Genomic DNA, 27,003 nt, shown 5'->3' with positions numbered 1-27,003 from the left:
GGTCAAGCTCAAAGTCTAAAAAACTCATAGCAGCACATATCTCTCATGTTTCACAGCAACAATAGAGACTTAAACAATAAAAATTCAGTGTTTATAATACAGAGGTAGACAGAGGACCAAGTGGTGAAGCAATTCCCACATAATTTAGTTTAGTCCCTGATCTCTGCTTTGAAAACGTACCCAACTCCTCCAAAAGGTTTCTGGTCCCTGGAGAGAGATCTTGCAGTGGAAACAAGGCAGAATGTATGAACAATGGTTGTCGAGATCTGCATTTATCCAGTCTAAATGGAAACCAGTAATGTTTAACGTAATGGAGAAGGTAGCAGCTTTCTACAACTGACACAAACACATCCAAAATATATATGGACTACAAACACTTCAAAAGTTGAATTGTCATATTTTTTTAAAGGATTCATGTGCATGCAAACATAGATAGACCGACCTGTTTCAAGAAATATGACTGACGAAGAGGAGAAAACATCAGAAAATACTCAAAGCCAAACACCAACCAATCACACTGCGAGTACAAGGCAAACACCCACTGCTCAACAACACAACATGATCCTTTTATCTGCACTGCTCCCTGCAGCAGATGCAGTCCAGCCCCTGAGCTCTTGTATATCCTGCTGACATATTGCTTCTGATAACAACATCCCTGCTGGGGAATCCAAACAAAGATAATGGCAATCTAGCGTTCAGTTAAAGCTGTGTGATCATAACTGTGGTTGGGCTTCAAGAGACGAGGAGTGTATGAGGACAAATGTGTAAGAGCCTCTTTCTTAGCTGTGACACTCGCCTGAAGTACTCTGATAGTCCACCGGGGGAAAATGACTCTCTAAACCAATGATCCGCTGGATTACTCCGACTCTTCTCTCGGCTCATAACAAATGTAAAAGTTTGAGAGAGGCTCCTTGCTCTGAGTAAGTGCTTTCAATTTGTCCCCCCTGAGGAGATGGATAATGTGACGGAGGAACAAAACTTACAAGTAAACAAGTCTGTCTTTTTGTCTTCTTGTGTATGTCTCAATCTTTGAGGCTTGTATATATGTTTCTTATGCTTCTTCTATTTTTTTTTTGCATGTGTTTAATTCATCCTGAAATGATGTAGAGTACTGCATTTACTGGACTTTAAGAGGTTGATGTTGTGAAGATTAAATGCAATGATTAGTTTTGCTGCATGATTCATGCATGAGTCAGGAACAGGGAAACATGCAGAAGTTTTAATAAAAGAAGAGTTTTATTTCTGTTGTATTATGAGACAGAGTCATCAAGAAAGCTGCAGTGTGCTACCAGCAGCCATGAAAAGTTGCAAGCAGAGAATAGAGAAGGTGCTGTTTCATCTTTGTGAAGTACCAAAATAAAGTTGAGACAAGTGAACTGTCCTTCAAGAGTCCGCCTGTGTTTCTGGCTGTAACAAAATGCATGATAGAACGAAAAGAGTGTGCATTCTTTCAAGGTTGCCAACAAGGGCAGCACAATTCAACCCTGCAGAGCATTTGAAAAAGCAATACATACAAATCATGCAACTTCAGATTTATGCCAACTGCAAACCACGTACAAACATCTTAAACAAATACAACAGCAAAAAGCGTAGAAAAACTCAGGAAAGAGCAATGAGCACATGAAAGGCAACACTGCAAGTACAAAAATGAGCCGATGCAGAGTCAAAAACCTACAAACAAAGAGCTGAATGTAAGACACACAAAAAACTGCAAACCTGTCAGCTTCTCTAAGCCTCGAAACAAAACATTCTTAGGGAGAAGATTTTTCCTGTTTTATTCCAAATGTGCTTCATTAGCCGACCTGGTCCTGGTCTGCAGTATGGGGGGTGTTAAAGAGCTATGGACCAGCAGGAGGAAAGGTTTCATGCATGGAGCACGGTAATCCATGAGGGACTTTATATCAATTTCATCTTTTCCCCTCTAGGATGTCAAGAGGAAACTATCGCATCTGGAAAACAAATGAATAAATAAAAGGTCAACAAATATTGCATCCTTCGGGCGCTCTGGTGGTTTATGGAATTAAGGCGCTACTCTATCATTTGAAATGTCTGGTTTTTGTTTTGTGCTATTTTACATCTCTGCATTCCCCCATATTTCTGTCACCTCTCCAAACTCTGCTTCATAACAGCGTAAACTTGACTTAACAGTAGCTTTGTTAAGTGCAAAACTTATAATCTGAATAACAACCTGATCAGAATTAAAATGTGTCATGTAAACACAGAAATTTCATTCTGCTGAAGAGTGGAGGTTGATGCTGTTTGATATTGGTATCGTTAGATGTGTGAACACTTGATCTGATTGCTTCTTCCTGGTTGGGGTAAAACCAAGCGGCAACCTCCGGCCATGAAAATTGAGGCCAATGCAGAAGTGTTAAAAACTGCAGTTCATCGAGTGTCCGCTTGAGGCTAGCTCCAGAAGTAACGGAAACCACATACACACCAATTCAAAAAAGACGATCTTTACAGCAGAAATAAACATGTTTACAGCCTGGTACAAAAAACGAGTGTAGTGTGTATAGCTCATTCTTCGATCGGCACACACTGTACAGGGGGTGAATTTTTTCATAACACTGCAATTTTTAAGATATTGAAATTAGGATTTTTCCATTATGAGAGGCACAGCTGACTTGATTGAAAGGCGGGAACATTGTAGCTGTTGGCTAGGAGGCTCAAAGCCCACCGTCTTTACGTCACACTCGCTTGACAGCAGTTATAATGTGTTCAGCATTACCAATATGGCCCCCGCCAATGATTGGCCTCAAAACAGCACTTCAGAAACAGATCAGTGACGTCACAGATACTACGTGCATCATTTATACAGTTTATGGATAAAACTAACTAATTACAGCATGTTTGTGCCACCTGACGTGACCAATAATCAAATAAGTTAATAAAATAAAGACATCCAAAGCCACAGGCACGAGAAGGGGGAAGGTGGACATTTCTGGTGCAGGAAGGTCAAGCTGAGGTGCTGTATGCAGAGGTATTTAGAGACAAAGTTTTGTTTTTGTTTTACTTTATTTGTAACACATTATGTAAAATAACACAGTGACAACAGTTTAGTTGACAATGTGCACTGATGGTGGGAACTGATTCTGCTATTTGACACATTAGACCAGAGGAATAACTCTTGATGCATGCTCACACATGTCTTAATCAGATCACTTTATTTTGCATCCATGAAAATAGTGAAGTCTCTCTGATAAGAATGACTTCTTGCATACGTAACATGCAGATGTAAACAAAGCTCATACCTCCAGAAATTCAGTCTTGACAGATTGTGCTCATTTCTAACATAATTTTGCATATTTGCTAAAACAAGTGAAGAATAATTTAGAGGGTAAATTGTTTATTTATCGCTGCATTGCAATCTGTATTCCTCTGTAGGTTCAACAGTCAACATATTCAACTCAAGGTAAAACATACTGTCAGAAAAAAAGAACACTCTCACAGCTATAAAAAACAATTTCCTGTTTTATGAACATACAAACCACAGGGTCAGACTTCAGCAGGCGAATGTCCACAGGGAAGAAAGTATCAAAGGGACTCATAACCAGGTCTAACACTGTGTTGATGAGATTCATATTGTTCAAAATGTGTCATCAGGAAAATTGTTGGTCTCAGAAGATAATTATATCGCTCACTTCCGCAGTTTAATGGATTGACTGGAGGAGGCGAGAAAATGAACTGGATAGCCCCCAGCAATGCATGCACATTTATTTCACCATCAAAGCCCAGGGGGGATGTGTCACAATTGTCCTCATTTTCCATTTTCTGCAGCTGCTTTTAATGGCTTCAAAATGCTGGGTGTAATAAGACAAGCACAGAGTGTGGAAAATAGCCAAGGTGATTCAAATTATTTTCTGTTCCTCAGAGAGAAGTTTCATGCAGAGCGTGGCTCCAGAAATAGCAATGTCAGGTGTATCAGGTCACTACGACAGGCGGTCTTCCCATTTTTATTATTTCAAATAAAAGTTGCTGATGACACTGATGCCTGCTTTCATTTCGTGATCGGATACCTGTGAAGATTCCTGCTGTAACACCACATGTTTTTAGTATGAGAAACAAGAAAACAAGAAGTCTTTATCTTGTCAGACGCCGCAATGCACAGGGTAATGTGGCACAGAGCTTTCTCACTCTCACACAAGAGCTCATTGTTTGACACCAAGCAGCAACCTCCGGCCATGAAAATTGAGGCCAATGCTAAAGTGCTAAAAACTGCAGTTTATCGAGGATCCGCTTGAGGCTGGCTCCGGAAGTACCGGAAACCACATACACACCAATTCAAAAAAGCCAATCTTTACAGCAGACATAAACATGTTTACAGCCTGGTGCAAAAGACTAGTGTAGTCTGGACAGCTCATTTCTCGATTGGCACACACTGTACAGGGGGTGAATTTTTTTCTAACGCGGCAATTTTGAAGATTTTGAGATTACAAATCTTCTAATGAGGGGCATAGCCAACTTGATTGACAGGCGGGAACACTGTAGCTGTTGGCTAGGAGGCTCAAAGCCCGCCTCTTTACGTCACAATCGCTTGACAGCAGCAATATGGCTCTCGCCAATGATTGGCCTCAAAACAGCGCTTCAGAAACAGATGGGTGACGTCACGGATACTACGTCCATATTTAATACAGTCTATGTTTGACACCAGAAGTCGACTATGATGGGTTATTTCAACCTAAACCATCATCTTATCTTAAACTTAACCAAGTAGACGATAAAGAAATAGATGCACGCTGGTTAATTAAAAAAACGACAATTACTTTGTCTTGTTTCGAGAAGGATCCCTGGTTTGTTTAAAGGGGACATATCACGCTTTTTTCATCAATATATATTGGTCTAAGAGGTCCCCAAAACATGTCTTTAAAGTTTCTGCTCAAAAAAACACTTTGAAATCAGATTTTGGCATGCCTGAAAAGTCCTCTTCTTCATTCCTCATCAGAACACTCTGTTTTCCCTCTGACCACGCCCCCTCAGGAAGTGGATGTGCCTCGGCTCTCCAGCACGTTGATCTAATGTTTACATGTTGGCTGAATATACACGGCTGCTCAGAGATCGCATTACTTCAACCCTCTGAATCTGATCCTGACGGAGAGGCGCCTGTAGCAGGACCTTTCTGAACGATTGGTCATAGATTTAGTGTTTCTTGTTGTTTTATTTATCAGTATGTCGACGTGTGTCTTGGTACACAGCTACGAACATGTAGCTATGTGGCTATGCTAACTAGCGCTAGCACTTATCCATGATAAATAAAAATCATCCACTAGATCTTCAAATCTGCAGACGTGGGGAGTAAAACCGACCTCTGCCAGAAAGGCAGCAGGACCTTTTATGAATGATTGGTCACAGATTTAGTGTTTCTTGTTGTTTTATTTGTCAGTATGTCGACGTGTGTCTTGGTACACAGCTACAGCTACAGCTATGAACATATAGCTATGTGGCTATGCTAATTAGCGCTAGCACTTATCCATGACAAATAAAAATCATCCACTATATCTTCAAATCTGCAGACGTGGGGAGTAAAACCGACCTTTGTGTTTATTAAGACAGCCTACAACTAGCATGCCTCCCTCCTAAGCTCCTTGTTAGCACACATTTGTGCAGGTAATGAAAAACGGGGGAGGGATTCAGTATTATTTTATACAGTCTATGGGCTGAACAAGCTCCGAGCTCTGACTCCGTGACAGACCGGATATTGTTGTTACATAACAAAAACACGGAAGTCTGAAACGGCTCGTTTCACACACATTTACAGAAAGGTGTAGAAATCAAAACAGGGGCAGAATGGATTTTTTTCATTCTCGGGGGGTTTGTAGACATGCCAGGGACACATATTTCAGGTAAAGAACCATTAAAAAGTCAATTTTGCATGATATGTCACCTTTAAATATACATCCAGAAATCTGTCATAGAAGGATGTTAATTACTGTTACGTATGTGGCATAACTGCACCTTGCTTTCATATATGACTCCAGCTCTTAGTACCTGGGGGACTGGTTTTCTTTGATGGCCTACATGAAAACCCATTTCACACGCTCCAGACAATCCTCAGACATTCAGGTCTTGACCTTTCTGGACTTGCCCTTTCACACATGTAGCCCACAGTGGGAGGCTGTCCATGCTAGACACGCACTCTCAAATGGAAATAGGCTATCTAGTATGTAGGTGGGAGCCTGTAATAGTATGTGTCTGCAGAGAAGGAGGCTTCAGATTCAGGACCGTAATTCTAGGACCCTTGTGTTGCAGCAATTACGGTAAGAGTAACGGTCAGGGTTTGATCTTAGAATTGAAGTCCTGTATCTGCAGCCTCAAGGTCTGCAGACACATGCTCCTCAGAGTCTGGACACAAATGAAAGAGGAGGGGTCTTCAGTGATCAGTGATACAGACGTGATGGACTCCAGCACCAACAGCTACTACTACTAATCTCATCACTATCACTGCTCCCTGTCTCTTATTCTCCTCTATCCCTCTTTCCAGACCCAACTTTCAGCAGATGGCTGTCTAACATGAGTCTGGCTCTGCTCGAGGTTTCTGCCTGTTAAAAGGAAATTTTTCCTTGCTGCTGTAACTAGCTAAATACTGCGAGGTGCAATGCTCATAATGGTTTAAGGTGGGTGTTGGGTCTCTGTTCATAATTTGACAGAGTGAGGTCTAGACCTCCTATGTTTGTAAAAGTGTCTTGAGGTAACGCTCAATGTTTGTTGTGATTTGGCTCTATACAAATAAGATTGATTGATTGATTGATTGATTGATTGATTGATTGATTGATTGTGACCGTTGGGTTAATATCACCGCAACCAGGATTTTTTGCACAATGCAAACCAGGGAGGGAAACACAATACAGGCAACTCCGACTTGAGCAGCAGCAGTTTAAAAGCATCACGGAACTGGATTCATTCTGAACCAGCAGACTTACAGATTTGTCTTCTCACATGCAGCCCACCTGAACAATGTCAGGGAGGATCCTCAAAGGCATGAATATACATCCAAACTAATGTTTTCAGTTCAGGCTGTCAGATTCGACAAAAAGGGGTAATTTATGTCCACATTCATTTAACTATTTAACTTTCATGATCTCTTCACAAACTTCTGCAGACCAGTTTAATAAGCCGCACTAACTGGCTGTAACTGGTTACCATGCCCCTCTCTTGGTGCTGGCTATCATCCACACCCGTTGGCAAACATTGTCATCCTGCACCACTACATCAACCTCAAACTGAATAAACATTACTTCTATTCCTCCTTTTTATTGTATCCCCTATTTGCACAGCACACAGTTCTTACAGCAGATGATGCAGTGTTTATTTTCCTATTCATGCTTTCATCTATTTTTATGCCTGTGAGCAGTTCTCTCTGAAAAGTCAATCAGACAGTTGAAGCTGCCAGAGTCCACACAGACTCACAAACAGTGATACGTCAGTTGGGCTTTCAGGTCTGTACTCTGGCTCCTGTGTTTAAGATTCAACATGAAATACCACAGGCTGATTACAAAGCACGGAGAGGTTCAGGGGGCACTTCTAATTTTCTTTTATGTGCAGAATTTCTCCCTTGCATCCCTCAGGTTGTGTGGGACGGGTTTGGGTATGTTCCCAGGATGGTAACTGAAGGGAGGAGCAGTGTTCAGTTTCAGCTCGTCTCTGTTCTTTCACATTAACAATTAGGACTTTTGTATGCCAGCACTTTTAAATCAGCCAAATTTGGAAGTATTCAAATTCAACTTGCTCATTTCAGTACGTCACTCTGAAATTGTTGCATTCTGTCTCCGTCCATTTACAACATTACATCTCATAAATCTAAACATCTCCTTGTGTATTGCCTTGTGTTTCCTCTCTGTCTTCTGATGTCTTTTTGTATTATGCAACACAAGAATAAACGAGCGTGTTTCAAATCTCATCTGGACTTTATGTGGAATTAACGGGGCCTTAGACTAAGGCAATGTTCAGACAAACTTAATCCCAGACTGAGTTGTTTCTGTTATATAAAGCTCTTTAAAAAAAGAAACGCTCCGACTCTTTGTTGAAAGATGCCTCTCTGTTATCTCAACATGCCTGTAAATGCTTGACATTTGAACAAAGTTACATATATTAATTTTATTCAACAGTTTCCAGTGTTATAAAGGAGTAAACGGAGTGCAACAGGCAGCAGATTATCATTAAATACAATAAGAACCCTTTATTCTACTTTATCTACCATATTTTGTCTCTGCATAGTACATAACATACTGTACAATGTATTCACCAAGGATTGTGGGTACTACAATTTCCTTCGTCCTCTGTTTCTATCCTGTAATATGACATAGTATGATGATATCTGTCCTTTTTGAGTAGCTGGTGTGTTATCACATGAATCATGCAATGCAGAGGGGCTGAAGCTGGGTAAAGCTCATGCTGTCACGGTTTAGGCTGATGAAAGTTAATCCAGTGGTTTCAGTGCTATTGCTCAGCATTATGCAGACTAACCATGGCTCTGCAGCCTCATTAAAGTTTTGGGGAGTTTAAATAAAAAAATCTCTTGTGGAGCTGCAGACATTATCAGCTCTGCAGAGAGGCATGTTGGATTCACTCCCTTTACACTTTGGCATTTTGGTCTCAATGAAGAACTTAATTTCCCATGTTTCCTCTAAATTATTACTCATGTTGGATGCACTACTTTTACTTTCTGCACTTGCAAAAAAACACTAAACACATTTGCTCTATGTGCATGCAGGCTGTGCATGTGTTTTACTTCTACAAACTGCATCTCTGTCCACTTTGACACTTTGTCCACCCCTAGTTCTTATATTTGGTTTGCTTGCACTGTAACAGGCTGCAAATCAATACATGTCATCCAATCCATTTCTTCAATGAGACAGAGCCACATTGTAAGTTTGTGCGTTTGCTTCCTGGTCTGGGGGAGAATTTAAAAATACTACAGAATGCAGGAGAATAAGTTGGGCTGAATCAGGAAAAATGTTATCACATAATTTGCCCAACAGACTCTGTAGTTTGCATCCTAACAGAGCTGTGGCAGCACATGTGGAGCTTCACCACTGAGGAGATGCTGCTCCACACAAATTGGGTTATCACAGAATAATATTTGACATTGTTATGCATCATTTATGGTTAAGAAGCATATTTCTTGCATGGTCACTTGCTGCAAAATATACATTCAAAGGTTTCTACAAATCTCAGCTCCAAAAATGTACTGGAAATACCATAATAATTCAGTAGTCAGTGAAATGTGAAGGGTTTTTTTTGTTTGTTTGTCCCTTCACAAAAATCCCACAGGGGTCAGGCGTCACGAGGAAGTGTCTGATTCAGCAGCAAACTATGCAAACTAAAAGTCTTGCTGCTCCAACAAAGTTAAGTCAAGTCTGATATAGAGCCCAGAAAACTGCTGAGGTGACTTTCTTTCCCTTGACACTCCTCTTACTTTAACTGATGTAGTTGACAGCGACCTGAAAGGTCCTTCTGAACACGAAACACAAGTCTAGCAGCAATGCAAATTTCAATCATACAAGGACTTGATAAATGCATTGAATATCTAGGTTTGATATTAAATGTTAATAGTTGTCCTGAAATATTCTTCGGTAGTATTCAAGGACCTATAAATCATTAACTCAAGTGGATGCACTCGAGAGGGAGCGTCCTCAAACGGGAACACCGTTTGTCCTGCATGCAGTCCCGATGAATCATTTATCTGTAACACTGTTTCTGCACCAAAGCAACGTAACAACCGATCAGATACTGTGACTGTGTCCACACACTGTTTCCATGTCACCTAAATGACGCCATGAACTTCAAACACGTGGTTTAGTTTTCTTTGGGCAACTCACCAGAGCAGCCGACTTCCCTCTCCCACTGAGAGGTAAACACAAAGCAGAGACTTCTGAAAGCTGTCTACAACATAAACAGCTCCACGCATACCACGTTGTAACATGTACAAGAAAACGATCCACCCATGCACTGTTCTTACCTTCGCATCACTTGAGTACCGCCGCGTGTGCTGCACCGCTCCCGCGCTTTGGTTCATGTTTCAGCACCTTGGAGAGCTTCGGTCCGGGGAGAGAAAAAGCCAATCAGTCCGCTGATCGATAAACTGCTGCTGAGAGTGATCACACAGAGCGAGTGCCGACGCAAGGGAGCCTCTGAAACTAGTTTACTGCTTCGTTTAACGCTGTTTACTGGTTCGCCGTCCTCTCTCTGACACGCTTGGGCTCTCAGCCAATGATGCCGGGTGCGTAAAGACTCTGCTCTGCTGGTGCGCCAGCTGTGAGAGCGAGCGGGCTGTTCACTCATCCGACGGTAACGCTGAGGCCAAGTTAGCCCTCACACAGAGCGCGGGAGCGGAGTAGATATGAACAATCTGGCAGTGAAAACATAAAGGCTTATAATCCATCAAATATGTTTCTGTCATAAAGCCTGACTCATTACTAGACAGTTGTTGGCACAGGAATTAACTTGCTTTTAAAACCGTGATACAAGCTTTCATTTCACAAGGACTGATTGCATAACGTGATCAGATGACAACATCTCTGTGCATGCACAGGCATCATGTTTGCAGAAATCCTGCAAGGACAAAGATATTAAACTTTCACTGTTGTAAAAGTGTTCCCATTTCTTTTAACTGATTACTCATTTATATTTATTCATCATAATGAACAGTATACAATTTAGATATAATTATGATAAAATCAGGCAGAAATGTTGAGCTTGTAAAAACCTCACTTACACTAACCCCTTTTGTCACATGCACACAAGGACAGAGAAACTGGTTATGTCCGTTTAAGCAAAGTATTTTAGGCTCTTCATAGTGACTGCTGTGGGATTTTTGTGAAGGGACTGCTGCTATGTGAATCAGAATATTGCTCATCCTATTTGGCTATTTCAACATGTGGTTCCCTCATAAAATATATTTTAATGACTTTTGTTCATTCTTATAAGAAGAGGTCAGTTGGTAAATATCAAGGGCATCTATTTCTGGAATAGCGTGAAAGGTCTCTGATTCCACACTGTGTGAAGTCTGGTGGTACACAGGTAAATCTCTTCACATCTTTAAAGACCTACTGTGTTTTTTAAGTTCAGATACTTCTACTCATATTCGCACTCAGAAAAGTCAAGATATCAAGGCAGCTGTGGCTCAGTGGTAGAGCCGGTCATCTGCCAAAGTGTCCATAAGAGACAATATACTTTAAGTTGATCCTTGAATTATTTTGAAACTTTTCTTTTTTCCAAATGTTACTGAGCATTTTTTAGGGGGGCAAAAAAACACGCTGGACAGATCTGTTCCTTTAAGAATTTGTACTGCTCTGACAGGTGCTCCATCTTCGGAGGTCACAAGTAATTTCCTGGGTGTTTCATTCTCAGACGAGAAGGCCTTGCTGGTGACATTTATGGAAAAGGTCTTGGTTTTAAACACACCTTCTTACTGAAGCCAGTCAGGTGCTATAACTTGATGGCAAAAAAAAAGATCTCATGCATTTTTACAAGGTTTGCTGTCAGAGGTTTAATCCACTTTGCTATTAGAGAGAGACTAAATGTACCTGCAGGCCTTGTATGACTGCCGTGACCTTTAGAGTTGATGAGCTCGAAACATGGCTGGATGAGATCCTACACTCCTGCAGTTTGAGAGAGACAAGAAATGTGTGTCATGCAGGTTATGTCTTGCCCTGCTCTGTTACTCAGCGATGGTATAGTCGCTGTCAGCAGTAACATCACGCAGTCAGAGTTTGACCGAGCTGCAACGAGAATCTCAGCATTAATAAGTAAAGGCATCCTCTTCTGTTAGCTTATCACAGCACTTTGAAAGCCACCGCTTGCCTACACTTGAAAGCATGTATCCACTTTTGGAGAGTGGATACCGACCTTTTGATGCAGGAAAGGTTGTGTGAGAGTAAATGTGTCACTGTCCGACAGCAGGACAACAAAATGTCACCAGGAAGTGAGAGTCTGCACAACAGCAGACAGTTAAAGCAGAGAACAAGGCCAAGCTGGGGTGGTAGGTTTTAAAAATGTGGTCTATGCTAGGATGTAAAACATTTATGATTATTGCTATGAGATATAACACCGAGTGCCAGTTACACATCACTGTAGTTGGCTAGTTTATTTTTCATGCCACAATCAAATGATCCCAAAAGGACTAGACTCGTACCAGTCAGACCGGCAGCACCCTACAGAAGGACAGCTCAGCAGAGTATTCAGCCAACTAGAGAGAGAATGCATTATGTTCCTATTTGCATTTGACCCCTTACATTTTCCACAACAACATCCCTGGGGTCTCAGGAGCTGGAGCCAATACCAGCTGTCATTGGATGAGAGGTGAGGTACAACCTGGACGGATTGCCAGTCAGTCACAGGGTGAACACAGAGACTTACAACTGGATCGTCTCACACTCACACCAAGAGGGAACCCACACATGCAAACTGTGCACAGAGAGGCCCTGTGCAGGATTTAAACCAGGACTATGAATCATCTGAGGCACGTTAAAACTAACTTTTGTACCCCTGATAACGCCACAGGTCACATTTACTCTTGCATCTTTTTTTCTCTGCTGCTTATGTCAGTCTCTTAACTCACTATTCATTCCCTCTCTGTAAGCAGCAGCCTTCTGCTCCTTCGTATGCATTTTTTCACTGGTGCATGCAGGAGCTCTCAGAAAATAAGCTATGGTCAAACTTTCAGATGATGCCTGTCTGCTGTTTCTCCTCCTGGTCCAGAATAAAGCTACAGAAATGCTCGACCTGATTTTAGCTCAAACCAAGAAATGTATTTTTTAGATGCAGGAGTGAGGAGCACAGCAAAATGTTGCGATAGTGGAATAATTTAAATACTTTATAGGTTCTTGTTTGGATAAATATGTTAATTTTGATGTGATTGCTGATGCTGCTGTTAAGAAGGGGTGACAGAGAGTTCACCCTCCACAAAAACTAAACACCTTGCAGCCAGTCCTGCAATCGTTTATGAATCTGTTTTTGAGAGTCTCCTCAGTTTTGTCTGCTGGTTTCACAGCCTCACAGGAAGAGACAGAAACCGACTAATCAGTTTTAAAATCGATGAATAAAACCTGCTCTTACATCATTTTCTCTAATGTTATCAGGACGTTCATATTTTCCCTTCTTGTACATAAAACCTCACTTTTACAATCATGAATCCTCTCTGCAATCCGTTTACTAAATACTGCTAAAGTTGTTTTTTTATTTATGGACTTTTTCTGCTTTTACAAAGACTGATCTGTTCACTAGACCGCTCCTGTCATTGATGTAATTGATTCTGATTGGTGAAAACCCCTTGACAGCAGTGATTAACTTTCACTAAAATGAGCAACACCAGAGGCAAACTGATCAAACGTCATGTCAAATCAACCCGCCGAAAAGAGTTCCGACACATTTAGCTTCTGCTTGTTGACACGTAAGGTGAGGTAAACAATGTGGCTAAAAGCTTCGGTTAGCATGCTAAATCACCAGGCTACGATGTTTACATATTGGATCCTGTCCAGTAATATTAGTAACGAGCAGAGCAGGTGAGAGAAACTTTAGGTTAGTGATCTCTACAAAGAAACTTAAACCATGAGCGGTGGTGGTGATAGCAGCAGGGTTCAAAGTTGTGACATTTGTTTATTTTTAAAGGTATGTGAACCGCAGAGCTCAGAGAAGAAGGAGAGCTGAATGAGGACAGTGTCATGTTAAATCCACCACAACAGAGAGATAAGAATCCATCACCATGGAAAGCTGACTGAGATGGAATCACTGGGACTATTTTTAAAGAAATGTGTACACTAATCACCTTAAATCATTAAAATAATTGTTTAATCAATGTTTTTGACAACGTGTTTGTATTTAAGTTAGTAGCCGGGTAATAAGCGGGATAATGTATGGTTATCCCTTAACTAATACGTCCCACTGCAACAGAGCCACACACGATAAAAAGTTGGCGAGCTACGTCTAAATGTAGTGAGCTACGCTTCAAGTTACTCAACTTTAAATTGAGCTTCAGTGCACCAAAGATACCCAAAGAAAAATGTAGTGAGCTACGCAAAAGTAGCTCACAACTTCAAAGCTATTTTCATATGTCATATTAATAATCATTATTATTATTATTATTATTAGTAGTAGTAGTAGTATGATATTCATATTGCCAAATTTGATTGAAAGTCAATGCTAGTTTTTCTTGTTTATTTTCACAGTTTTTGTTAAAATGATCGTTCATTTACACTCACAGATAATAACTTTGGTCATCTACAGAGAATCACCTTTATTCCCCTCTGACAGTGTCAGTTTATCAGCTGATTAATGATTCCAATCGAACCTATTAGTGATTAGGGGGTGAAATATTTCTGGGACTGCCAAAATAAAGATTTGTGAGTAATTAGTTCTTAAACCTTCTCCCAAGTTTTCCTCTTCATCACACACAGATAGAAATAATGTGTTCTTTGCAGTATGGTCAACTGACAAAAATATAAAGCTATCTAGAAAAATCTGGCTCAACCTGTCTCTTTCTCCTGATCTAAGTTCCCACTTCCCTTTTAAATCCTCATTTATTGTGCACCTCTTAGCATCTGTATGTACCCGGTTAGCTGTTTAGAGTTTAGCAGCAGGTGTTAGCAGACTAACCTGGTGATGGTTGACTTCATGGGTTGGTCATTCAGTATGTGTGTCCCCTTCATGTGTATTCAAGCTTGTGTGTCTGCACAATCTCCTGCTGCTGGGCCGTCATGAGTTTCTGAAAGGATTTGGATACAGAGACATCAGGAGAAGATAGTCTGCTAACATGCTTCTTTGACGCTACCACATTACTTGATCAATGAAACAGCAGAGCTCCTGAAAAGCTGTTTGATTCTAAAAACAACAATACTTCCACCAAGATACAGAGAAATGTAGTTAAGCTATTAACACTGGTTTGAAGAGTTGTTCCTTTCAGGCACTGCTCAGAGATAACCCTGAAGTTACTGCTAATCCTGCTTTGCAGTACAGGCACAAAGCAGGTGGCCTGTTGCACCAGCTCTGTCTAAGTTGTATAAGTTAAGCAAACTGCCAAGCAGGTACAGTTTAAATACTCTGAATGTTAAAAAACACAGCTTACAATGTTACAGGAAAGGTTGAAACCGGGAAGTAGTCAGCAGTAGGCAAACAAATCCAAGCGTTCAGAAACGGTCAAAGGAGAACAGAGCAAAGGCCCAAAAACACAAAGGCTGGACCTGGTGGTTCAGGATGAAGTCAAACCAGCTCAGAGGGCAAACACAGAGCTTAAATACACTGGGAAGGTGAGACTAATCAGGCACAGGTGAGGCCAAACTGGGCGGGGCACAAAATCATAAGGAGGGAAATGCACAAAGACAGGAAGTAAAGTGTGCAAGGAGAGGAAAGAAGTGAGTGATACAAAATAAAACAGGAAGAGACATGGATGAGTTTTATTTGGGTGAAAAATATTTGTCATATAAAGATCAGCCAGCTAGGTTAGAAAGTAGAAAAACAAACAAAGGTAAAGTGTTTTCCATTTCTCCACCCAGAAAGAAGGAAGCCAAAACCATTTAAATTGGGTCTTGCATGCACCTGGAGTATGACTCTAAGTGCTCTTGACCTCGGCTCTGAAGGTGGTGTGAGAATGAGGTTAAGATTGCGTAGAGATAATAATCTGCAGTCTGCCTGTCTACACTGTTTCATGCTGATGTAAAGTTGGAAACAATGCAGTACTTCAGGAAGTCTTTTCCTTTATCCACCCACATTTCCTACAACCTGCTGGATTATTCTTGGATTTTCTTCCCTGGATGTGTTTGCTTCTTCCCCCCCACACAAATCTGTTTAAGGAAATCTGCTGCTGTGGCGGATTTGCTTACAAAAATATCTCCACCATAACAATGAGCTGACTCCGCACATTCAGTCCCGCCACACTGCCCTGCCCATGGGTGCCAAGTGTACTAATCCCTCTGACTCTTTTATAATCTGTGGCCCGCTGATAATGTGCCTCATGTTACATAACATTCATTCTTTTAATTCCAAACCTGTTCTAATTTCGGTCTCTTGTGTAAAGTCTATTTTTGTTTCCTTTGATTGCAGCACATCAATAAATTTGTTTTATCCACAGCACCTGGATTGTCTCCTAATATTAATATGTGATCATTTTGAGATACTAAATCAGGTCCATTTTTGTACTCAGAAAGCAACACTATCCTGCAGGTTCACTAAATCACAGCTCAACTCTGACTTTGTCCACTTTGAAATTCCTTTTAATCTGTCTCGTCTATTCCTGGGCGCCCTTCTGCCCTCATTCATACGCAGCATGTGCATTCTTTTTTACGGTATGCTGATCGATTCCTCTTTGATCTACATGACAGAATTATTCCCTGCTGATTCAGCCGAGAGCTTTGCAGTGCATGTGGAGGAAGAAGTGCATAGGGTTGCTGCGTCAGTCCAAACCTGACCTCCTGATGTCACAATCTGTCCATCAGTCAGCCAGGCGTATTACTTTCTTTCAATCGGCTACAAAATATAGACGAACGAGGTGCATCTCTCCTTCAACTCTCCTTCAATCGTTCCTCATCCTTTCATCTACTCCCTGAGAGAGTCTGCATGTTTATATTTTTGTTCTGCAACTGTCAGAATCTTTCTTTTAAACTCTGAATTTCACTCCCTAGCCGAGGAAATTCTATTTACACTGCAGTCTGATGTGCTTCACTCGAGCCAGCCGGCTCGACAATCATTAAATAAATCTCTGCCTCCACTCCCATCATGCCAGGGAGCGTTATTTGTGTCCAATGCTTTCATTAGCGGTGACCATGATGTGTTTTCTTGTTACCATCTATACTGAGGAGGGATATTAGTGTGAGATGGATGCACCTGACGAGTTGAGTGGTTCTCTTTCTTCTTTGATGGATTCCCAGAGTTGTCACTGCTCCTGGATGTGATGTTAGCTGGTGGAAGTTAATCATTGGACTTTCTTTTATTTCTACAGCTGGGATTGTTATTTCTTGAAAAAGCAAATTTTTAATGGGCACTAGAGAAACATTCAGCTTTTATTCTGAGGCCTTCATGATAAAAAACGTCACAATAATGAACACAAATGTGTCCTCCCTTAAGCTAATAACTGTATTTAGACTGCTCTACAATAATAGAAGGCCAGAGTGATTGCAGATTCATAGAACAGGAGACAGGTTTGATTCATGGAGTACACTTTCAACCAACTGCAAAGACGGTAATGTGGACAGGCTCATCCTTCCACAGTAAACGAATCAATCAATCAATGTATTTGAAGCATGCAGCATGGCCCCAATGCATTTAACAATTACGCAGAGTAAATTTAAACAGAGATAAAAAATACTTTGTTTACTTTTTGTGTGCAAAAGGCAGAAATGTGCTATAGACTTGGACTATATGAGGAAACAGCAAACTTACCAGGGAACAGAAAAGGTAAAGGAAGTAAAACTGGTTTCAGACCCGATTCCCCCCCCTTCCCATTTCCAATCACATCAATGTACAAAGAGGACGACATTGCCTGCTGCTTTAAAACGTATTTACCTTATGATACCAAATCTTTCTGCCCTCCAGTGATTTAGAAAAAGATCACCAGTTACTGAACAGTTTGTTTAATGTCTTAAAATATTACCCAAAATCAACTGGAGATCCAGGCTTTTCAGGAGATAAAAGCAATAAAAGCTTGAGGAGGAAACATCTCCAGCTCCTCAACAAGCCTGCTCTTTAAAGCAGTGAGATAACAGAACTGACTGGGCATGGGTGTGAGTGCTACTGTGCTCCAACCATTACAGATAAGAAAGAATGGCGCAATATCTGGTCCTCTAATCCATACACTGCAGAGCTGATGAGTGCTGATGCTACACATAACTAAAGCCAGAAGTCATTTTGTTCAGAGTCGTAAAATTTGCAATAATTTTGTTTCAAGACATGCCAACTTTGAAAAAGGAGAGAGGAATGATGATCAACATCAATAATCCCAAAGAATTCCCATTATCCTTGTCTCACTCATGGTTAGATATACAGCATGGATAATTTTAAGACGCCCAAGATTTTACTTCTACATAAACATCCAGTTGGAGAATCTAAAAGAATATCTTCGGAAGAATCAATAAAAGTATTTTCAAATCGATATTTGTGTTAAATTATTGAATTATTTTGCAAGCAGCCGAGGAATGAGCTGGTGGGTCATTACAAAAATGAACCTCTTTTTCAGAACAAACCATGTGGGGGTTAACTTCCAAAATAATGACCTGCCTGCTCTGTATCCATCTATTTATTATCTTAGTGGCACTGCAGGGATGGAGCCAATCCCAGGTGATTTTACTTGAAGAATCTGACCTTTTGGTTTCTCAAGTTAACCAGAAAGATTTATCATTTCATCAGGAAAACAATCTCCAACAATGTGAGAGAAAACGGCAATCAAAACACGGCCGCTCTCATCTTTATTAGCTTACCTTTTATATCTTATATGTCAAACACATGCTTTAACAGAGCTCTAGAGGAAGGCCATTCGGCATCATGATTCATTGTTCATTTCTCTTAATATGCTGTTTTCACTCCTCCATTCATGCTCAGTCACTTGTTTCTCCAGCTGTTCTCATCACCGGGTCAAATCCCTCCATTAGCACTGCTGCCTTTTTTAAATATGGTACCTTCACATGCAACCCTCCATCCCCCTGACACCACGAAGTCTTTGCAGCATCACCAGCTTCAGCCTCAGACGACATCAGCTGCCATCTTACTTGTTATGCGTATCAGTGTATGTTTACTACAACTGGTTACCACAAAAAATAATGTATGTGAAAAGTAAAGAAGAACAAAAGGTCAGAATTACTCTCAATGAAGTATACGGTGTGCACAACCCCCATCATCTCATATCCCCATGAGATGATGTAGGTTGCAGGAGCGCTGCAGCTCTCAGACACAAATGAAATGAATTACCACAAACAGAGCCATTCTTCCTTTCTCTCTGCACAGAACCAACACCTAAACGGCGTTATATATCATCCACTTGTGAGCATTTACTTTGGTATAACAGCACGGGTGGGACCGTTCCGTCTTTGTTCACAGTGAATTAGGAGTGTCGACCTTCCTGCTACCATCCTGATTACCTCTCTCCACTTTTTCTTTAAGTAGAAGCTGATTTAATCAAAAGTCAGCCCATGCAGCACCATGCTCTAATTCTCTTTCCCTTCTTATACCTTCCTCACATTACCATTCTGTTTCAACACGCCTGTGTTCAAGACCGCTCTGTGGGGGTCCTTTAACTCACCTTTTTATATGTCACCCATTAATAATGAATGAGACAGCGGCCTCAGGAGAGTCAGAAGAGCAGTGAAGGTACAGGGCCTAGGGTGGGGGGATACATTTGGGATTGTGGCCCTTCTTGAAGAGTAAAAACAGAGCAAGTCCTGCAGTGCTGAGATGAGCTTAACACAGGCACCGTGTGGAATAAACCCCATATTAATATCTCAAGAAGTCTCTCAGTGAAGCAGGCATCGTTTGTCGTGGAGTAAAATTCAAATACTGATTTTCAAAGACACTTGAACTCAAATCCACTGCAGCCTTTATACTACAGCTGGTCTATAAATCAGCTGACTGACAATGCCACAACAACATCATGTGACTCTTCTGAAGAGGACTGCAAGCTGCAAATTGTGGTATACTATTCAATCAATAAACCTCTGTCAATTGGTCTCGGGAGCAGATCCGTCTATACCTCCCTCACAGCTATCAACACTACCATACCTTCCATATGCTGAGCTCAACGACCGTAGCTGGCAACACGGATTGATTGACGGCTCTGTTGAAAGAAGCAGGCTCCTGCAGCGTTCTTTACCAGATTATCAGAGTACGTAACAAAAACTGACACAAGAACCAGTGAATCTGTTCTGCTGTAGACCAACCAACTCAAAGGATCATCGATGTTTTATCACTGAGTGAAATACATGTTTCTGTAAGCATTAGAAACACACACCAGCCAGATCACTTCTGCGCATGCCTCGACCTCACCAGCACAATATGTCAGCCCCAATCAAGGCAGAATTTGATTCCAAACCTCACAAAGGAAGGAGATGGAGGAGCACTATCCATATTAATGTGCAGTCAATAGGATTAACATAGGAAAACATCCACACTGGGTTCAAGGTCAGAAGGCGTACAGTGACAGGAACATGGGAAAAGAAGGACACATTACGATGGGGAGGTGAAGGATATCAATGCAAAGGTCAAAACAACAAAAGGGCGAGGCACACAATCACCTATACTGAAAGTACAGCAACGTGTACGAGGCTGCCAACCTAAATAAAACTCAATAAAGCCTGACATAGGCTTTCTAATGTCAACTAATATATTTTGATCTTGATATTAATACCATTAAAATTAAATTTGCAGCCCAGACTTTTATTGTTTCAAGCTATTCACTTACCCTGCTTTGATTTGGGACAGGTGTCAATTTGATTATCTTCGAAAAAGAATCTCTGCACAGCAAAGATGGCGTTTTTAGGCCCTCATGAGTCATACATTTCTGCAGCTTTCTTCCTGGTGAACTTGTTGAAGACTAACACTAATTGTGCACTAATGGCGTGCTTTGAACTGGGGAATCACTTGTGCGTATGCTATACCTGATCGTCAACCCTTCTCCTCTGGTCACTCTGCAGTTTTTCCTTCTCTATCTTGGACAGAGGTTCATGTTCAGCTTTATATCTCCTCTCATTCTCTTAAAAGTCAACGGGGAACTGTCATGGGTTACTTTTGTTTTGTATTTTCTTTGTAATGTCCTGATTATGATTTCTGGTTTCATTTCATAGTTATCCTCGTGTCTTCCCAGTGTTCTGTTTCAGTGACTCATGTCCTGTGTTTTATTTGTTACCTTTTTAGTGTTCTTGTGTGTTAAGTATTTTGTCTTGTTACTCCCTGTGATTTCCTGTGGTCTTGAGTTGGTTTTCAGGGTTTTATTTGGTAGAATAGTCTGGTATGTTAAGTTTAGTTTCACCTGTGTTTTCCCGCCTTTGTGATTGTCTTCACCTGTGCCTTGTTGTCCTCACTTGTGTATCCTTACTCGCTACCCAGCATGTCTATTCAGTCTCTGTGGCTGTTTCCGAAATAGCCTACTATACTAGCAGTACGTACTGATATGTCCAAAATTCAGTATGTAGTAAGCAGTATGTGAACAAGAGCAAAATCTGCAGTAAGCCAAAACTCCCCGGATGTCTACTGATACGGGAAAATATCTCAGTGTGCATCGGACCAGTCTGCCTCGCGTACTGTTTCCCATAATGCACAGCGCTCGTTCTGCTTTTTCTTTTTCCTCATTTTTTGACGGGAGGAAATCTATTTTTGGGTGCTGTGAAAGTTATCAAATTACATATAAACCACTTCCTAACTTTTTAAATCATAAATGGATGCTAAATAAGCATTTTATTTATTGGCTTCGCCGTTGTTTACTTCCGCTTTCCGAAACCGGAAATCCAGTGAAGTCTGGCTCAGCATGCTGCATGACAGATTGGACAGAACAGTCATACTACATACTAAATTCAAACGCAGTATGTAGTAAGCAATACCTACTGCCTACTACATTAGTAAGTAGTATGTAGCAGGCTGTTTCGGAAACAGCCAGAGTTCCCACCTTTCTGTGTCTGCTCATTGTAATTGTGATGTGGGTTTGTCTGTGTTCTGCGATGTTGTTTCCCGCGTTCTAGTGTTTCCAGTGTTTCGTGAGTTTTTGTTATATGCAGTAAGTTATTGTTTCTCAATTTAAGTTTATCAAATCCTTTTTATTTTGAATCTGCATCTGGGTCCTCCCCCTCCTTTCTTCACTCATGACAGGAACTGTCTTTCTGCAGCTTTTATTGTGCAAACTTGACAGCCTAACAGCTTCTGTTTTCTCCATGCCACTTTGACGAACATTAAAATGTGATATGTTGCATTTCAATGAATGTAAAAGCAAAACAGGCTATTCTTTGCCCGGACAACCTGATAAACAATCATGTTTGCTTACTTCTTATTGAGACCTTTAGTTGTCAAAATGTGCCGCCACACCAGGCTACCGAAAGAGACCCTTCCTTTATGTGGGATGAGCTTTTATTTGAAGTTTAATGGTAATTTCATCTATTTTGAGACACATTTCCAGAGACTCAGTGTATATGATGTCCAGTCTTTACACAATTACAACCGTATGTTGTAAAGTACAGTTTCAGGTGCATTAACCTCGAACCCATCTCCATGTGAAGCAGAGATTCACATTTCCTTATCGCTGTGAATTTTGTGCTGCATTCAGGGCTCTCTCCATAACACACTTGACTGTACGGCACTGCTGCGGCTGACAGAGAATGATTAATGCACGGGTCTATTTAAGACTTTTTGTAATTACAGAGAGAATAGAGGGAGAGAAACTAAATCCACAAAGGGAATAACCCTTGCTGTAAGACATCTGTGATGAATTGAGAACTGAGTCTGCGACACATGTACCATAGAGAAATTTTATAATTATTTAATGATGTTTGACCCAGTATTTTAGGATGTTCCGTTTTATGAGTACAGCTTTGGACACTGGATAGTGATAATATCCATAATATTGAAATAAGAGAATGGCACTCTGGGAATTATGGATAATACATTTGTTTTAGCTCTTTTCATTTCATATTCATAATACTTCATACCCACAGTGACTGATCCTATGATCCCTTTCTCTCTGAAAACCAATACAACCATGAAACGACTTTCAGAACTGTCAAGTTGTGACAGCATACTTTAGTCTAAGATTTAAGTGTATTATCTTTTCTGTCATTAAAGATAGCCTTTAAAGAGAATTAAAGCTTTTTTACATTTTAAACTTTTTATCAATCACTTCTTAAAACTGACCCATCACCCCCAGAGACATTCACAAACCCTCGGTGTGATTTAATATTTTATAACTTCATGAACAATGATCCGTCTGCCTCAGTGTCACAGTCAAGTCAGTAATAGAGACAACAACATTGCAGATATACTTAATATGTCCATGGCGTACGGGCATCACCTCATAGACGTATTTGGAAGGGCTGAACCTTTCAAACTAAACCTGAAGAGTGATTGGACAAACACACCAATCAGAGAAATGAAACATACCATGTAGAGGGCATGCGCGGCCCCTGGGGAGTAAACTACATCAGGCGAGCCTTGACAGGGTCGGAACACCTCCGAAACTGCAGCTCTTGTCCTGGGGCATACCCAGTACCTTACAATAGTGTCCCATGGAAGAAAAAACAGTGAACCAGTAACAGGAAAATGGATCACTATTACTATTGATTATTGATATATTTGAATGCTAGTCAATCAATCAATCAATCGTTATTTGTGTAGCACCAAATCACAACAAACATAAACATAGCAGGTCTAGACCGTACTCTATGTTAAATATTTAACAAAGACCCAACACCAAGACAGGATAAGATCCAGTCCCATCTTACAGACAGGACTAAGTCTGATCTCATCTTAATCCACCATGAGCAGAGCACTTTGCAGCATTTAGCAAGTTAGAGAGAGAGAGAGAGAGAGAGAGGTGATAGTGATGAGATGGATAGTAGTAGTAGTAGTAGTAGCTGTTGCCGCTGGAGTCCAGCACAGAGTCTAGACCGTCCACAGCAATGGAGCTCAGGGACAAAGGTCTACGGTTAGTAACTTTCAATAGGACAGGGAGAGTTAAAGTAAGTGAGGGAGGGGGTATAGGATCCCAGTGTGCCAGTTCCCCAGCAGTCGAAGTCTGTATTAGCATTACTAAGAGCTGGTCTTAATGGAGATTGAATAAAACATTTATAACAGACGGATTTTTTGGATATGGACTTCATTATTTGGAATGGTGTATTTCTTCCCCCTAACACCAAAGCGTTTAGGAAGGCAGGTGGTGAAGTGATTGGAGCAAAGTAATCAGGACTGGTCCACAGGTCAGGCAAACACAAAACAAGCTCCAAAGACAGTTTGAGTCTATTTTAAATTCAAATTAATTTAACTAATAAAAGTGAGGTTGTGTAAAACTGATTTACATTCTTTCTCTAAAGTTTTCATGACGTAATGTTCCTTTAATTTTTTTCAAAGTCAAAGTTATGATGGCCAACTATTAGCAATATACAATTTGATTAAGTTTAATCATCATTACTTTGTACTTGACTATGTTTTAGAAAAAGGTCATGCTTATGGCTTTATTAATAGGTTTACATTCACTCGTCATTTCACAAAGGAGGGGTGTCACAGTCTCCAGGGTGGAAGAGAAAGAGGTTTTCCACTAGGAACACACACACATTATTCATGCCACTTCTAAACAATGCCTCCAAAGTGACAGACACAAAAAAGCTGACATGTTGCAAACTCAAACTATACTTCTAAATGAAACGCTGTCTTTTAAAATCCTTTCTCAATGATGTGGTAAAAGGAACACACCTGTCCATCTTCTAAATTCTATTGTTCTTCTAAAACCAGCTTGAGACTTGGTCGGTCACATTTGCTTATTGAATGGATAAAAGCAGGTAAAAGGATGCAGCTCTTAAAAAGACTCACCCAGGAGAGTAAATTAGTCGAAGAACCATCCACGTAAACCTTAGATTGACAAAGAAAATGTATTTTCCTGCAAACAAAAGTAAAATCAATGTTTTATCTGACAGCAGGCAACAACATACAGTATTAACAGGGAAGCAGGGCTGACATAATGGAGGACTAAGTGTTACAGTAATCTCTCTGTGCATTGTTTGGAGATGTCAGAGCTATTTTCTTTCGTTGATAACTTTTAACCTTATTAAATTCATATTCAGTCTGCAGCAGCGCACAGACATGAAATGCACTGTGAACCGATGCTGTTACTTTTTGCTCTGAGTGAACATCTTTATCAGAGCTGTAAAATGGAGTGTGCACTGATGATTACATGATTGCCTGTAGTTATTCTGCTCCTCTAATGTGATGTTTTCTCCTTCGGGGGAATCACGTAATAAGCTTCTTCGACTCTGCCCGTACATCTGTTGTCACTTTATGATTCTCTCCATGTGTTAGCTCTCACTTTATACATTTTTCACTTTAATTTTATTTAGGGGTGCTTGAAGCCTAAACAGTTCCAGGGGAGTGGAGCTGTCTACTGTTGTTTTTGTTTTACCTGTTAAATTCTGAATTTTTTGCACAGGGAATTCCACCCCAGGTTTTTGCATATAATCATGAGCTTGACTCCCACACTGAGATTTATTCCTCACACCTTTTGCTTGTGTGACTGTTTGCTGGCGGTTAAGTCTTGGAGTTTTGCACCACCTGATCAGCCAATGAAACAGCATCAGAAAGTTTCACTGCAGCATACCTTTCATCCATCTGTCTCTGAGTTTCTTTTTGTAAATCCTGGAGAGGAATAATAAGTATTTCTGTGTGTTTGAGTATTTTTGTGACCTGGGGGGCTCATCAAAAATCCTGGGGCGCAGCACCCCCTGGAGCTGGACCCGTCTCTTGTAATCATTGTTTTCCCTCTCCTGGTTTACATCACTTCACTTTCATGTTTGTTCAAAATGACTTAAACCAGCAATGGATTGTAATGATTGCTTGCAGTGCAGACAGGATCTTATAAAGAGTATCATATTGGAGGAGTGTGCAGCACAAACAGCAGGAGGTCGCTGACTGATCTCCTGACCAGGGGCGGTTCTTCAATCCAGATTTAATTATGAACCACTGTGATTGAATAATGAGAGATTTAAGTCTTGCTCACTTTAAACCTGTTATGGGAGTTTTAACTGGTTATGAAACAGACTTCATTTTATACTGATGCACCCAAAGGAAACCAAACTATGAGCTAGTGATGTGACTGTCACTACGTTCAATCTAGACAAATTTGTTTACATTATACAGAGCCTAGTTTGTATACCACACATGCATCTACAGAACAGGATCAGTAAAGACAAATAAAAGGGGAATTTATCAGATAATATAAAGAGGACTGTGATATAGAACAGGGGAAACCCTTTAACCTTTGGGTTGGGTTCAACAGAGAGAGAGAGAACTGTGATGCTTTAAAGGATTCAAAGGAGAATATAGAGCAAATAGAACATCTATTTTAATCATGAACTGCAGTACAACACTAAGCTTGGTACAGTCATGAGAAGTCGGAAGGGCCTGTGTCCACTCAAGGCATTTTTTGCACTAGCAGCGACTATTTTCTATACAATGCAGGTCAGTGTTTTCAGCACAGAAACGCCCTTACAGTCAGTTGTTTAATATCACTGTCCCCTAAGTGCTCTCAGTTGAGAATAGTTCAACTTTTGGAACACTCTTGCACTCATCAATGTAATTTATCCATCGCTGACCAATATAAATCAAGAGGAGGGAGGATTCAAGTATTTAATTTAGTTTAATTATTTTATTTATTCACGTACATATTTATTCATTTTGCACTTTATGCAATGTGTCTTTGAGTACCTAGAAAAGTGCTAACTAGTATTATCAATTATTATTATTATTATTGGGTTTTTTCTTCTGGTGTCTGGGATTATGTTGACATCTGTATATCTCCTGTTATGAAACTTTGCAGAGGTTTAGTATGGAAATTCTACGTATATGAGTCTCTATCCCTCTCTCCAACATGGTCTCAGCAGATGTGTGCCTTAAATGAGTCTGGTCCTGCTGGAGGTTTCTGCCTGTTCAAGGAAGTTTTTCCTTTCCACTGTAACTAGCTAAATGCTGCAAAGTGCTCTGCTCATGGTGGATTAAGATGAGATCAGACTGAATCTTATCCTGTCTTGATGTTGGGTCTTTGTTATTAATATAATATGGAGTACATTCTAGACCTGCTCTGTTTGTAAAAGCATCTTGAAATAACGTTTGTTGCGATTTGGCGAAAATATGGGTCAGCATAATATGTCTCCTTTAACATGTCTTAACACCTGTTTTGGCTGACACAAGGTTATGTTGAGTCAGTATTAAGTCTGATTCTGCTCCAGGTGTCTGTCTGGTGGAAGAAAGTGTTTCCTCATTATTGTTAGCTAATGTTGCCAAGTGCTTGCTCATAGATTAAGGGTGGGTAGCTTTGAAATAATACAACGTAGAGTGGAG

General features: G+C 40.5%; 1 protein-coding gene across 1 annotated transcript in view; it reads right to left on the bottom strand.

Annotated features, from left to right (window-relative positions):
* LOC117820450 (inactive dipeptidyl peptidase 10-like) overlaps positions 1 to 15,218 on the bottom strand; it is a 139,070-nt gene extending 123,852 nt beyond the window's left edge. Inside the window, exons 1-4 of the mRNA XM_034694224.1 lie at positions 15,062 to 15,218; positions 14,593 to 14,701; positions 11,526 to 11,600; positions 9,959 to 10,034 (exon numbers count right to left, since the gene is read on the bottom strand). Coding sequence (XP_034550115.1) covers positions 9,959 to 10,015 — 57 coding nt within the window. The 5' untranslated portion in view covers positions 10,016 to 10,034; positions 11,526 to 11,600; positions 14,593 to 14,701; positions 15,062 to 15,218. The remainder of the gene's footprint in view (positions 1 to 9,958; positions 10,035 to 11,525; positions 11,601 to 14,592; positions 14,702 to 15,061) is intronic.
* Between the last annotated feature and the right edge of the window lie 11,785 nt (positions 15,219 to 27,003).

Source organism: Notolabrus celidotus, chromosome 10 (assembly GCF_009762535.1).
Source record: "Notolabrus celidotus isolate fNotCel1 chromosome 10, fNotCel1.pri, whole genome shotgun sequence".
Taxonomy (NCBI): domain Eukaryota; kingdom Metazoa; phylum Chordata; class Actinopteri; order Labriformes; family Labridae; genus Notolabrus; species Notolabrus celidotus.
This window is presented reverse-complemented; position numbering and strand designations above follow the sequence as displayed.